The sequence below is a fragment of the Trachypithecus francoisi genome, unplaced genomic scaffold (genome assembly GCF_009764315.1).
Source record: "Trachypithecus francoisi isolate TF-2019V2 unplaced genomic scaffold, Tfra_2.0 Lachesis_group1, whole genome shotgun sequence".
In the NCBI taxonomy this organism is placed as follows: Eukaryota; Metazoa; Chordata; class Mammalia; order Primates; family Cercopithecidae; genus Trachypithecus; species Trachypithecus francoisi.
In genome coordinates, this window is record NW_022681454.1 from 152278745 (window position 1) to 152292987 (window position 14243).

Below are 14243 nucleotides of genomic sequence, written 5' to 3' on the forward strand. Positions count from 1 at the left end.
TCAACTATGCTTGAAAATCAATAGCCAAAAAAAAAAAAAAAAAAAAAAAGACTGATAAATTTGACACCTAAAATTTAAATTCTTCATGGCATAAAATACTATAAGGAAAGTTGGGAAACCAACAGTATGGTGGGGAAAAATATTTGAAACTCATATAAAAAAATGATAGGCTAATTTCCTTAGTACAAAACAAAAGATTCTAGAAATCAGTAAGAAAAAAACCCAACAATCTAACAGAAAAGTGTACAAAGTCTATGAAATGACAATTTACAGAGAAAATAATAGATAAATGGCTTGTATACAAATGAAAAGATATTCGAGCTCAATTCTAACCAGAGAAATGCAAATCAAAAATAACCTGGATGATTTTTTTTAAATAGTTGATTGGTATGAGTTGTTTTAAAGTTTGATAAGAAACCTGACTAGACAGACTTCCAGTGCAAAAATGTTATACTTTTTGGTTGCTGAATCACATGAATATGTTAGCTATTCATATGAATGTGTTACCTACTTATGTATTTATTTATAATGTATTACTTATATAAAAATTGACAAAAATGCATATTTATATTGACATTCTAAAATGGAAAATAACATTTTGCTTGACATCAACAAAAAGTAACTTTTATAAAGATAAGTGAAATCAAATATATACATACATCTGGTTCAGCTAGCTATTGCTCCTCCTAAATCTCAAACCTGCTCTCTCATTAAAAACACCTAAATAAGAGATTCTCCTTGAGGTCATCAGAAATATCAAAAGAGAATAAAAGATGGAATAATTTTCTCACTATTAAATTCAGTGTTACTTTTTGTCACGACCAAGTTCCACCAAGTAGCACCCCCGATAGTATACTTGTCTTCTTTCTATGATGTTAGATGTGAGAATCACAGCAAAGGAAGAATGGGCATCAGTAGTAAATGGTAAATGTGGGGATGCAGGTAAGGAAGAAGACTTTAACAAGTTTTAAGCCTGGGTGTTTGAGCGAATAGTAGAAACATTATTAGAAATGACTAAATCAAAGAAAATACGCTATATGCAGGAGGAGATCTTGAATTCAACAAAGCAGATTCCAGGTAAAAATGATCAGTAGGTCTGGAGCAAATAGAATTAGAATTAGGGACAGAAAAGACACAAAAGGTAGATGAAAAAGACTCAAGCGCATTGACAAATAATACCTACCAGCCATTTTTCATATTCATCAATAGCTTGTTTATCTTTATCTTTTTTCTCAGCTCTTTTCAGTTCTTCCTTTCTTTTCTCATTTATTTTTTCTTTTTCCTTTTGCTTGAAAAAAGCTTCCTTTTTCTCATTCCTATAGAGGATAGTATACAACACTGGAGAGTTAAAGGAAAATACATAATAAAGATTCCCTAGTACATCTTTGACAGTAACGAAAGTGAAATGCATTAGTAAATTTCAAGTAAATAAATTTTATAAAATTTGGAAGTGTTATTAATTTAAACTATGCCAAAATATGTATGATTTGGGATTACCATTTCTCAACAGCAGTTAAATTATCTTTCTTTTTCTCAGCAACAGTTTCCTCCTCTTTCTGTTTCTTTGCTCTTTCATATTCTCTCTCCTTTCTATTTTTCTCTTTAAGATATTCCATCTTTTTCTCTTTCCATTTTTCAAAAGCCTGAAAAAGTTCAGAATAATTTTCTTACTGTGAATATTTGAAAATAAAGAAAAATGCGTTAATCATTAATTTGAATTTCAAATGTTTTAAAATAATTAAGATGTGCAAAACTCCCGAATACCCGTAGTGCTTCTCCTTTTCTCGCAGCATTTTCTTCTTCAGTTTTCTTCTTGTTTTTTTCTTCAAGCCTCTTTTTGGCAGCTATTTTCTTTGCTTCCTTTTCTTTCATAGCCTTCCAGGCCTCAAATGATGCTAATGCTTCTTCTCTTTTAGCAGCTCTTTTCTACATTGGAAAAAAATAATAGAGTGATATACTGATATACATACATACATATATATAGAGAGAGAGACAAATATGGCTAGATATAAATATTAGACAAATATGTCTAGATATAAATATACACATATACATTTATCTTTAATCCTCTGATATTCATTGTACTTAGAAATTAACTTTCAAAGTAATTCATTTAGAATTGCTTAGATAAGTTAATTTACAAAGAATGTTATCTGAATTATTCACTGATTTTAAAATGTCCTTTTCTAAAAACATTTATCACATATTGACCTATTAATGAGAAAGATGCCAACTATTATTTTTGAAAGTGTACTAAACAAATTATGTCAAAATAAACTGTAATAGGCTAAGTGGTATAGTAAAATTTTCATAATAAAATATTTGAAAAAAATCAGTGAAGTTATGGGCTTATAAACTAAGAGTAAGGCAAATTGGCTAAATCATACAGTAAGATGCAGATTTTTGGTTTAAATCTTAATTTTGAATAGTATCAAAACATAAAGTTCTTACTACATAAATGTATTCCAAATGTTGAAAGTATGTGCCCAACTGAAAAATAGGTTGGAGACTGTATAGCAAGTTATGTTATTATTTTACTTCCTTCAATCTAATCCCATAATATTCTATGTTTGCTTCATTGTTCAATATTAAATGACATAAAACCTTAATACTGGGGTAACATATAAAGTACTGTCTACCTTACAGAGCTGTGAAGATCAAATGAGAAGGGGTATGGCACTGACCACAGCAGCATACTGCTATGAACTTGGTTAACAGATAGACAGGCACACCCCCTGGAGGGCGGCTCCCTTCGCTACTGATGCATTATCGTGCGGTTCACTTTGGAAAATATTTTTCTTCTAAATCTATTTTAGTATTGAACAGCACACTGGAGTTTTTTTTTCAGAAGTTTGACTTTAGAATATAGGAAACAACCGAGCGTATTCTAAGCAGGAGTTAGAGGAAGCGACCCAGTACAGAAGAGAAAGGAACAAAAGTTCACCTCCAGTTGATGGGAAAGGATACAAAAATCAAGAGCTCAGGGAGGGGTTGGACTTGATAATTTGTACTAAACAAATTATATTAAAATAAATTGTAATAGGCTAAGTGGTACAGTAAAATTCAAGAGAGAAAAGAGGAAAACTGAAGGTTAACTAGTGTCTAATGATCCTTTATCTTCTTACGCCTTTTTTTTTTTTTTTTTTTGAGACAGTCTCTGTCACCTAGGCTGGAGTACAGTGGCACGATCTCAGCTAACTGCAACCTCCACCTCCTGGGTTCAAGTGATCCTCCCACCCCAGCCTCCCGAGTAGCTGGAATTACAGGTGCCCACCACCATGCCTGGCTAATTCTTGTATTTTTAGGAGAGATGGGGTTTCACCACATTGCCCAGGCTGGTGTTGAACTCCAGACCTCAAGGGATCCCGTCCGCCTCGGTCTCCCAAAGTGCTGGGATTACAGGTGTGAGCCACAGTGCCTGGCCTTCTTGGCTAAGTTCTAAATGAAGTCAACTTTTAAGAGTGAATTAGGTGCTCACAAACAATAATAACTTCATAATCAGCAGGAACAAAGCTATCCTATACATATACAAAATTAAAATCTGTTTTCATGTAAAACAGTTATATCAAACTAAAATATATAAAGTAAAACAGAAATAAAACCAGAAATCAATTATTTAATATACAAGTTATTTTACCATTTAAAAAGCTGATTTAGAAAAGTTATATATTCAGGGATATTTTACTGAAATAAAAATCCAAAACATTTTTACTTCTATATGTCAGAATACCTGTTCATTTTGGATCCTTAAGTTTTCACTTTCAATTCTTTTTATTCTGTGCATTTCATGTAAATATACATTTTTCTTTTCTAACCACTCCTATGAGAACAAGAAAAAGGTTACATAATATTTAAAATTTCTTAAATGAATTAGAATTCTTTATATTAACATTTTCCCTGAAATTCACATGTACAATTTTCGAAAGTATACTATTCTACTTTAAAAAAGACAAAAAAAAGATCTTTTTTAGAATTGTGAATAAATTAATAACATCTTTTTTCTATGTATGCCTAATATCATCTTAGGAAAGAAAAAATTTACTCACTTTTTGTTCATAATAACTCCTTTTGTTCATATAAACTTCAAGAATAAAAAAATGAAAACATATAGACTTTACAATGTTTTGACTTGTGTTATATTTCTATAAATTGTAATGGCATATTCTTTCTTTAAAAACAACTATGATTGGTTATGCGACATATGGAAGCAAGTAATTTAGTAAAATATCTATGGATTACTCATGTATTATAAGAAAAATCTTTCTCAATAAATTAAGTATTAAACCTAATTTCCTATCAGGATTACTTTATTCTTTATCAACAGTGCTGGCTTATGAAAGTGATCATCCTTCTCCTCTTAAAAATATTTTCCTTTTTTACCTGATAAACAGCTGCCCTTATGTTATCTGCTCTATCAGGTTCTATGCTCTGTTTCTGTGAAGGTTTTTGGTCCAAGACTTTTAAAGTCCCTAAATAGTGAGAAGAGGTAGTTGTCGATGGAGTTCTCCTTTTAGAACTAGATTTCTTCAAAAACTCAGAGGTCATTAATCTGAAAAGATCCAAATAAATCAAGATAAAATATTACAATTGCATTTGGTACAAGAGAGATCTGTTAGAATATGCACATATAATATTTGAAAACTGGCCAGGCACGATGGCTCACACCTGTAATACCAGCACTTTGGAAGGCCAAAATGGATGGATGACTTGAGCTCAGGAGTTACAGACCAGCCTGGGCAACATGGTGAAACCCTGTCTCTACCAAAAATACAAAAAACTAGCCGGCATGGTCGTGCACGCCAGTAGTTGCAGCTACCCTGGAGGCTGAGGTGGGAGGATAGCTTGAGCCCAGGAGGCAGAGGTTGCAGTGAGCAGAGATCATGCCACTACACTCCAGCCTAAGCAACAGAGTGAGACTCCATCTCAAAAAAAAATTGAAAACTACATTATAATTTAACAAATTGTATTTACTTTGAAAATAATGTAGGTTAAATGTACAGCCTTAGTATATGAAGAGTACTAAATTATGTTGAAGGGGACATATTTAAATTATGTCCCCTTCAACATAATTTAAATTGTATAACTTTATATGGCTTTAAAATGATTGCTCTATTTAAATATTTGTAATTAGAAACTTTTTAAGAAATATGGACCACTTCTCAAGTTACATGGAAAAAACAATAAAGTAGGTTATAATCACTCTTTTAATATTTATTTTTTCATCATTTTGTTACATGAAGCATTCCAAATACAAAATTAGAAAGAATAGTACCATCGATTTCAGGGATTGGTGGGAAAATCTGGCCAGCCATCGGTTTTAGTATACAAAGTTTATGGAACCATAGCTGTAATCATTCACTTAAATTTTGCCTGTGGCTGCTTTCCTGTTAAAATAGCAGAAATGAGTAGTTCCAATATAGACTGTGCCTAAAATGTGCATGAACTGGCCATTTACAGAAAAAGCTTGCTAGCTCTGTTTTACTTGATTAATGATAATTTGACTAATGATAATATAAAAGATTCAGAAGGTTTTGATTAGCACTTATGAGTTAGGCATTCATTATCACTGGTGTGAATGAAGCTATATAGATAATCATTTTAATAAACCTACTTAGTTTATAGATTCTGAAGGCTTTCAGTACAATTTCTCATGTTAGACAACGATACTTGATAATGAATAAGTATCACTGCTAGACTTCAGCTTTATTACCATTTTATATTGATTGTCTCAGGAAAAGTAGAAGAAAGAAGCTCTATTCCAGAAGCAGTGTGGAGCACAGAGAATCCCTAATCACTGACATTAAGAAAGCAGAAAAATATTCCTAGGACGATCCTGGAGAGCGAAGGTATTGCATAAACATTCCAGGCACTAAAACAACCAGTAATAGGCTTACTTTTTATGAATTACTTTATTTCATATAATATCACCAACCAAGGGGTTTTATCATGAAGTAACTACTCTTTTCATTTTATGAAATGCAAATAAAGAGAAAACACAGTAACACCAAATGAAATTTACTTTATGAAAGTTAAATTAAAACTAGCTTTGCTAGAATGCAAGCCCATAAATGACAAATATTGATCACTTTCTCACCTGGCAGATGCACTGGATGCTCTATTATTTGTTGACTTTTTATTCTTTATATTTCTATCTTCAATTGTTTTCTATTAAACAGAAAATGCCAAAGATGGTTTATTCATAACAACTATCCTTGTTAGGCTTAGAAGCCAAACTGCCAGTAAATCACTATTCTTTAAGCATCTACTATGTGTCAAACACGTAGACACTGGGAACAAATCAGCGAATAAAATGCCCTTAAGAATATTAAATTCTAGAGATGGTTGACCAAAAATAAATATATAAGCAAACATGACTCATGAAGGAGATAAAATAGTGTACAGTGACAGAGAATGACCAGAGTGGGGCTGAAGAAGTTGATCAGGGAAGGCTGTCCTGAGGGGCTGACATCAGAGCTGAGACAGATAATGAGTGCAAAGGGCCCACTTGAAGGTCTATGAAAGAAAGAAACAGCAAGTGGTAAAAGCCTGAGAAGGGACAGAGCTCGGTATCTTTGAAACACAGAGAGGTGAATGGAGCTGAAGCATAGTGAATGGCAGAGAAAAGTGGAAGACGTGGTCAGAGAAGAACCATGTGAGATCACTAGGTGGTGATGAGGAGTCTGGATGGAATTCTTGTGATAAACCAACAAAAAGACTTCAATGGAGAATGATTATATTCCTGTTTAGAAAAGGCCACTCAGTAGAGAATAAGAATGAAGCCAAGGGTCCAGTCAAAAGAAATACGTTACAACCTTACTTCTTACATATAAATTGCCTGTTCTAATTTAGAATTGCCTCTATTAGACATTCTACAATCCTGTCTATAAACTCCAGAATATCCTTTCTTCTTTTAAGGAATAACTTTTCTACTTTACATAGACTGATGGGTGCCAGTGGTAAAGTGAGAGCACAGATATAAACACATCCCTAACTTGTCAGTAGTGTTTTTTTCCTAATGAACGTAGCTAAGGATGATATACCTGGCACATGGCTTAATGTACCTTCTCCATAAACATTAAGAAAACTTGTATTTTATATTATAAAAGTATTGTTCAAACACAGATTTTCAGCTAGCGCTGTTTTCTTCCCCTGATACTAAGTACACAGAACTGCTAGTTAATTACAGCTATAAGAGATAATAACAAATTCAGGAGAAACAAAGACTGAAAATGCTACACCATAAATTTTTAAAGTATAGCACTCAGACACAATTTAGTTTAGGAACAAGTAATCCCACATAATCACATATCTGTTTCTTAAGGTTAGAATAATAATGTTCCCCTCAACAACAACAAAAAACAAATAACCCCATTAAAAAGAGGGCAAAAAACGTGAATAGACTTTTTGAAAAGAGGATATACAAGTGGCCAAGAAACATATGAAAAAAAAAAAATGCTCACCATCATTTATCATCAAACACAAATCAAAACCACAGTGAGATATATTAAACTAGTCAGAATATTTATCTATTATTAAAAAAGTTAAAAAAGTAACAGATGCCAGTGAGAACACAGAGAAAAGGGAATGCTTCGATACTCTTGGTAAGAATATAAATTAGTACAATCTTTATGGAAAATAGTATGGGGATTTCTTAAGGAACTAAAAATAGAACTATCATTCAATCCAGCAACCCCACTGTGAGTATCTGCCAAAAGGAAAAGAAATCATTATATAAAAAAGATACCTGCACTCATATGTTTATCACAGTACTAATCACAATAGCAAAGATATGGAATCAACCTAAGTGTACATCAACATATGATTGGATAAAGAAAATGTGCGCACACACACACATACACACTGGAATACTATTCAGCCATACAGAAAATATGTCTTTTACAACAACATGGGTGGAACTGTAGGTTATTACCTTAAGTGAAATAAATCATAAACAGAAAGTCAGATGGTACATGTTCTCACTTATAAGTGGGAGCTAAATAATGTGTACACATGTACATAGAGTATGGAATAATAGATAATGGAGACTAGGAAAGGTGAGAGGGGGGTGAGGGATGAGAAATTACTTAATGGATACAATGTATATTTTAGTTTATACTAGAAGTCTGACTTTACTACTACACAATATATCCATGTAACAAAAAAGCACTTGAACCCGTTAAATTTATATGAATAAAAAAAAAAAAAAAGCAATTTCATCACCTCTGGAGGTTGCCAGGGCACCAACTCATTATTTTGAAAATTAGGAAATAGAGGCAAAGGATCCAATATGAATAATAATAATAATGTTCCTGACGATAACCATCTATTTTAAAGAAGCACGGATGTTGATAAACATTTAAGATTTTCGTTAAAATTATTAACGTTTCATGTTTTAAAGTGATATCCAAAAACATAACTCTAATTTAAAATCTCAGAAGTTATTCCAGATAGTTATATTTTTAAAATGTGAAGACCTATGGAAATATATACACTACGAGTATGCATTTCTGAGATATTTAAAAGTATATTATAATCATAGACCTCTGATAAATTTTAAACACTGGGTTTCATTAAATTCACTACAAACTCCTTAAAGTTAAATTTTATTGGATTAAGTAAGAACCATGTGACAATATAATATCACTATCAAAAGATAAATTTTCCACTGGTAATTCAGAAGTATATAACACAGAAGATAAAATTTCTTAAAGTTCTGTTTCAAGTTTTAAGCTATAGTATGAAAGGTATGAATTTTTACAAATACCTTTGAAGACGCTGTTGCACTGGTAGATGTTAAGATACTCTGAGATTTAGATAGTAGTGGATCTACTGTTCTGTCAACATCCATAATCAGTTCTGCTTTTGCCTTTTCTTCTTCAAGGTCATCAGTAGTCACTTGACTTTCCTTGGATTTCTCAAATGCAGTAGTCACATGGTCTGCTGAAAATGAATTCTCTTTATTTTCATCCGATTTCAAGGAATTATGGTTTTCAGTGATTTCTTCATTTGCATCTATTTTGAGACACAGTAATAGCATTAAAACCCCCTTCTGAATTAATAAGGTAAATACCAGATTCATTTGCTTTCTTTTAAAGGAGGACTATTTATAAACTTTTTTTCCTGCAAAATATGAAGAAAACTATCATATTAAACTTGCAGAAACTTTTTTCAAAAGTGATTTACAAAAAAAAATTGTCTACGCTTAACTAATGAAGCACTTAACAAATCTGGTACTTAGAAAAATAGCATATTAATAAACAGAATGGAATAACTACCCTAAAACAAAGACACGTCAAAAGAGTTTGTTGACATACAAACCAAGCAAGTGAGATGACAATATTTGTTCAGCTCTAAAGCCTGAGTTTCTTAGCTGGAACAACAGGCTGCATAAGAAGGTGTCACACCTCTCTAGGCTACTACAGTTACTAGTAGTACAACTGTTGAATTGCATAGATGCAGAAAGAACCAGGAATTAATGCAATTTTACACAGACTCTAGTGAGTTTCATCTCACCAAGATGCAGTACAGCCTCTGATGCCATAAGCGGCAATAAAGACTATTGCTTATCCTCTCTGTGCTCCAAGAAACAGGCTCAAGCTCTGGCATAAGAAGATTCAGTTTTGTGCTTACAGAATTGCTTCTACTATTCTGATTCTACCACATTTTGGAACGGGATCACCAACTTTCAGTTCTACCAAGATCCACCTCCTAGCTAAACCTGAATCTTCACTATCAAAAGTCTTAATTCTGTTGGTTTCACTATGACCATTTTTTGGAATTTCTTTTGAGGTAAGATGGGCTTAAAATCACTCAATTCACTATTGGATTCTTTGGAGCTGTTAATCTATTCAATGAAAAGAACAAGAACTTTGGAGCTCAAGATTTAACTATGGCTCCATCACTGACCTTGGGTGTGTTTCCCCAAGTCACTGCACTTCAACTTTTCTCATCTGTAAAATAACAAAAATGATGCTACATAGTAAGCACTTAATAAATGTTCGTTACACATCTCAGACCTAGAAATAGCTAGGCGTTTTAGCTTTCATTAAGCTACATATCACTAAGAAAAGAAATTATGTTCACAACTCACATATCACAGTAAGTGCTTAGTATGGTATTGCTGTAAATGCTTTACAGGTTTAATTCTTACACCACCCCATAAGGCAGATTACCCTTATTTTACCCATTTTAAAGATCAACATACAAGGTCAGAAAGGTTAGCTACTTTGTTTATGTAATTGTGCCTGTATTCAAATCTAGCTTAGTCTCACTTTAAAATTCCACCTAGCTATTATGTTGTCCTGCAGAATATCAAAGCAACACATACATAACGATAGCTCATCTCAGGTGCTCACTCCACTTGGGCTGTGAACTAGGCTAATGGCTAAAATGCACTATATCACTTAATTTTCACAATGACCCTTATGAGACAGATAATATAACTTAGGGAAATTGAGGCACTGAGAGATTAAGTTCTGCATCCAAAATCAGAGTGAGTTAACTACATGATCAGGATTAAAACTCAAACTCATAAAAACATGCATTTCTCTTGTAATTATAGGAAGTATTATTTCTCTTACAAACAGGAGTCTAAGTAGTACAGAGTTCACAAATAAGATATAATTATTATATATAACCACCTTTTACAGATGTGTTTCCCTCAGGTCCTGGTGAAAAACAATCTCCAAGAATTTGTTTAAGTGGTGATGATGATAGACTTGTTAAGCATGAATCCTGTTTCTGCAAAAAAATACATTTCCCACGTAAGTTTAGTAATTAACATTTTTGGGAACAATAGCATTATCAAAACTACAAATTAAAATAGTGCGTAACTCTGAAATCTGATTAGTCATTTGTGCTGAAACACGAAGTGTGACAAGCCAGTGGAGGTGAGTACGCTTTACTTTCAAGCCTTGATGTCTTGGTCAATAAAAGGGGTCACTAAAAGAGTTATTCAAGTTCTTTATCTAACTACCACCACCTCTCTATTTGTTTTTACCAATTTTCAAAACTCCTATGACTTTAAAATCACATTTCTTATAAATATTTAAGGCCAAGATTTGATTTTGATAGCTCTTCCTACAATTATCCTTTGAAGGAAAGCATAAAGAAGACAGGTAAATACTTTAGTTCCAAGCAAATATTACTAGTTATCCAAATGAAAACATTGAATAAAATCAAGTAAGCAGCTACTTCCAAATATTTTAGATAGGAAAAGCACATAGACTGCATGCACTTGAGTTTTCCTCAAAATTCTGAAAATTATATTTGAAATGCAATGATTCTATTTGTGTATCTAAGGTAAACATTTCTCCATAGAATCATCTAGCCTAAAGGTGATGATATTATAATGTAAAAAGTTCCACTTTGTTGTACAAATCCTTTAATTTTCTTTCCCAGCAATATTTTATGGGTACAAAGGAAATATTATGTCAAAAGCAATGGAGAGAAAACATTTGAGAAAATGGAAGAAGTGCTGAGACACTGGAGTTTACCCTGAAAGACAAAGCTTCACCTGAGGAGATCTGCAAATTAGTAGCTTTTTGCCAGAAGGCATTCTCTAATCTATGCAGCTCAAGTAATAGAAGGCTACAGCCTTGGTGGAATGACTTGAGGGGACAGAAGATAGAGTCTAGTATCACGAGATCAGCCAATAAGTATGTGGAAAATAGTAGAGGACAGTGACCACAAAATCTGCATATGAAATTCACCAATAACCTGTATCACCTCTATTTGGGGCATAAGGGAGACCTCAGAGGATCCTGTAAAAGCATAGAAGCTAGAAACTGAAAAGAATTAAGCAGAAATTTCAGCTGATATCCATTGCAGGAGAAACAGGATTGGGAATTTGGGTCCAGCCATGATATCTGCTTGCTAGAAAATGTGTTTGGAGGGACATAAAAGAATCGAGAATCTCTACAAAATATCACTCACAACATCCAGTATTCAAGCAAAAGTCACAAGATAAAGAAACAGAAAATGGTGGCACTTATTTAAAAAAACAAACAAACACAAAAAAGAGAATGGTCAATAGGAAGCAACCCAGAGATGACTCACATTTTACAGTTAGCGGACAGGACTTTAAAGTAGCTATTATAAATATGTTCAAGCACTTCGGGGAAAATATATGCATGATGGCTGAAAAGATGGGGGATTTTATTAGAGATATAAAAAATAGAAAAAATACCAATGGAAAATCTAAAGTCGAACACCACAGTAAGTGAAATAAAAAATTCACCTGGAGAACACTTATACTTTGCAACTGCAAATGGAACTTTCACAACATACACTTATGCTGGGCCATTAAAACAAAACAAGACAATTTAATACAATTTGAAATCATAAAAGATACATTCTCTGGACCGCAATCAGTAAACCTGAAGACTGAGTAATACAAGTTATTAAATCTGAAAAACAAAGAGGAAAAAAAGAAATATAAACAGAATCTCAGAGATCAGTGAGATACAGTAAAAATTTCAATGCATGTGCAACTATAGTACCAAAAGGAGAGGGAGAAAAATAGGGTGGGAAAAAATAATCTTCCCATTTCACAGACAGTATCAACTTATAGGTTTGGAAAGCTCAACAAACGTCAAGCAGAATAAACATAAAGAAAGCTAGACTTAGGCACCATATAGTCAAATTGCTGTAATTAAAAGATAAAAACCACAATCTTGAGTAAAATTTCTGAAAGCATTCAGACGAAATCAACACATTATATATAGAGAGGACAATGAAATGAATGATTACAAGAGAGGCCAATAAAAATGGAAACCTATAAAGAGCTGGAGGTAGAAGGAGGCAACTATTAGATAAGAAGGATATAATCACATCACCCACCCTTCGAAAACGAAGATGAGACAAATACTTTTAGAAAAGCAAAGACTGAGAAAAATCCATCACTAGTAAACCTGTATTACAAGAAATGTAAAATAAGTTTGTAAGACTGACAGGGCACAAAATGGTAATCTGAATCTACAGGAAGAAATGAAGATCCCTAGAAATTGTATATATTTATAGATATATAGTATCTCTATATATTTATATATATTATCTATAGACATATTTTATCTATATTTATAGATATGTTATCTATAAATATATTATGTAGATATATATCTACATATATATGAGAATAGAATATATTACCTATATATAGATATTATCTACAAATATGTATTATCTATAATATATTTAGCAATAGAATGTTATCTATAATATATACAACATAAAATACAATAGATATATAATATATATTCTAGCCTTCTTTATTTAAAAGTCTCATAGAAAAAACAAAGGGCTCTTTAAAGAAAAGTTATAACTTTATTGTGGGGATTATATGACATGTAGATATATATGACAATAGCACAATGGATGCAGGAGTATATGGAACTATATTTTTATATCAAATGTGAAACAATACCGTATCAATTCTAAATAGACTGTGATAATGTTTAGATGTATTCTTTAATCCACTGATCAACTCTGAAAAATATAATGCAAACAGATATAGATAAAAGGTCAATAATAATAAAAATAAAAAACTAAAAAACTCATGATTATCTCCTCCAGAAAAGGCAAGAAAGGAGTAACAGAGAAACAACAATAAAAATGATAATTTTTAAAAAAGATAAATAGAAAATAAAGAGAAGCAAATTGCTCCTAAATCCAACCATATCAGTATTTACATTAAAAGTAAATTGACAAAACATTCATAAATGGACTAAACACTACATTAAAAGGTACAGATTGCCAGACTTACTAAAAAAGTGACACCAGGTGTGTGATGTTCACCTTCCTGTGTCCAAGTGTTCTCATTGTTCAGTTCCTACCTATGAGTGAGAACATGTGGTATCTGGTTTTCTGTTCTTGCGATAGTTTAGTAACAAACCTGTACCTTGTGCACATGTACCCTAGAACTTAAAGTATAATAAAAAAAAAAAAAGTGACACCAAACCCTTATTGTAAGAGATTCACTTAAATGAAAGACAGAATTAGTTTGAAAGAAAAAAGATAGAAAAAATATACCATGGAAACACTTGTCATAAGAAAGTTGAAGTATTAGACAAAACAATCTACAAGCTAAGGAAAGGAATATTACTAGAGGTAGAGACATTTCATAATGCTCAAAACATAATAATAGTATGTATGTGCCTGATAACAAAGTTATAAAATACTAACAGAACTAAAGAGAAGTATAAACAAACCCACAAACATAACTGGATATTTTAATACCCCTAAGT

The 14243-nt window shown here is 32.3% G+C and overlaps 1 protein-coding gene across 6 annotated transcripts in view; it reads right to left on the minus strand.

Moving 5' to 3' along the window:
* Positions 1-14243, minus strand: part of MAP9 (microtubule associated protein 9) — a 31217-nt gene that overhangs the window by 5848 nt on the left and 11126 nt on the right. For 3 of the 6 annotated variants that reach the window (XM_033215548.1, XM_033215546.1, XM_033215547.1), the window contains exons 6-13: positions 10641-10740; positions 8765-9012; positions 6095-6165; positions 4381-4549; positions 3731-3820; positions 1765-1926; positions 1498-1643; positions 1184-1316 (exon numbers count right to left, since the gene is read on the minus strand). In XM_033215548.1, the coding sequence (XP_033071439.1) occupies positions 1184-1316; positions 1498-1643; positions 1765-1926; positions 3731-3820; positions 4381-4549; positions 6095-6165; positions 8765-9012; positions 10641-10740 (1119 nt within the window). The remainder of the gene's footprint in view (positions 1-1183; positions 1317-1497; positions 1644-1764; positions 1927-3730; positions 3821-4380; positions 4550-6094; positions 6166-8764; positions 9013-10640; positions 10741-14243) is intronic. The other 3 variants (XM_033215552.1, XM_033215549.1, XM_033215550.1) reach the window with 2 other exon arrangements.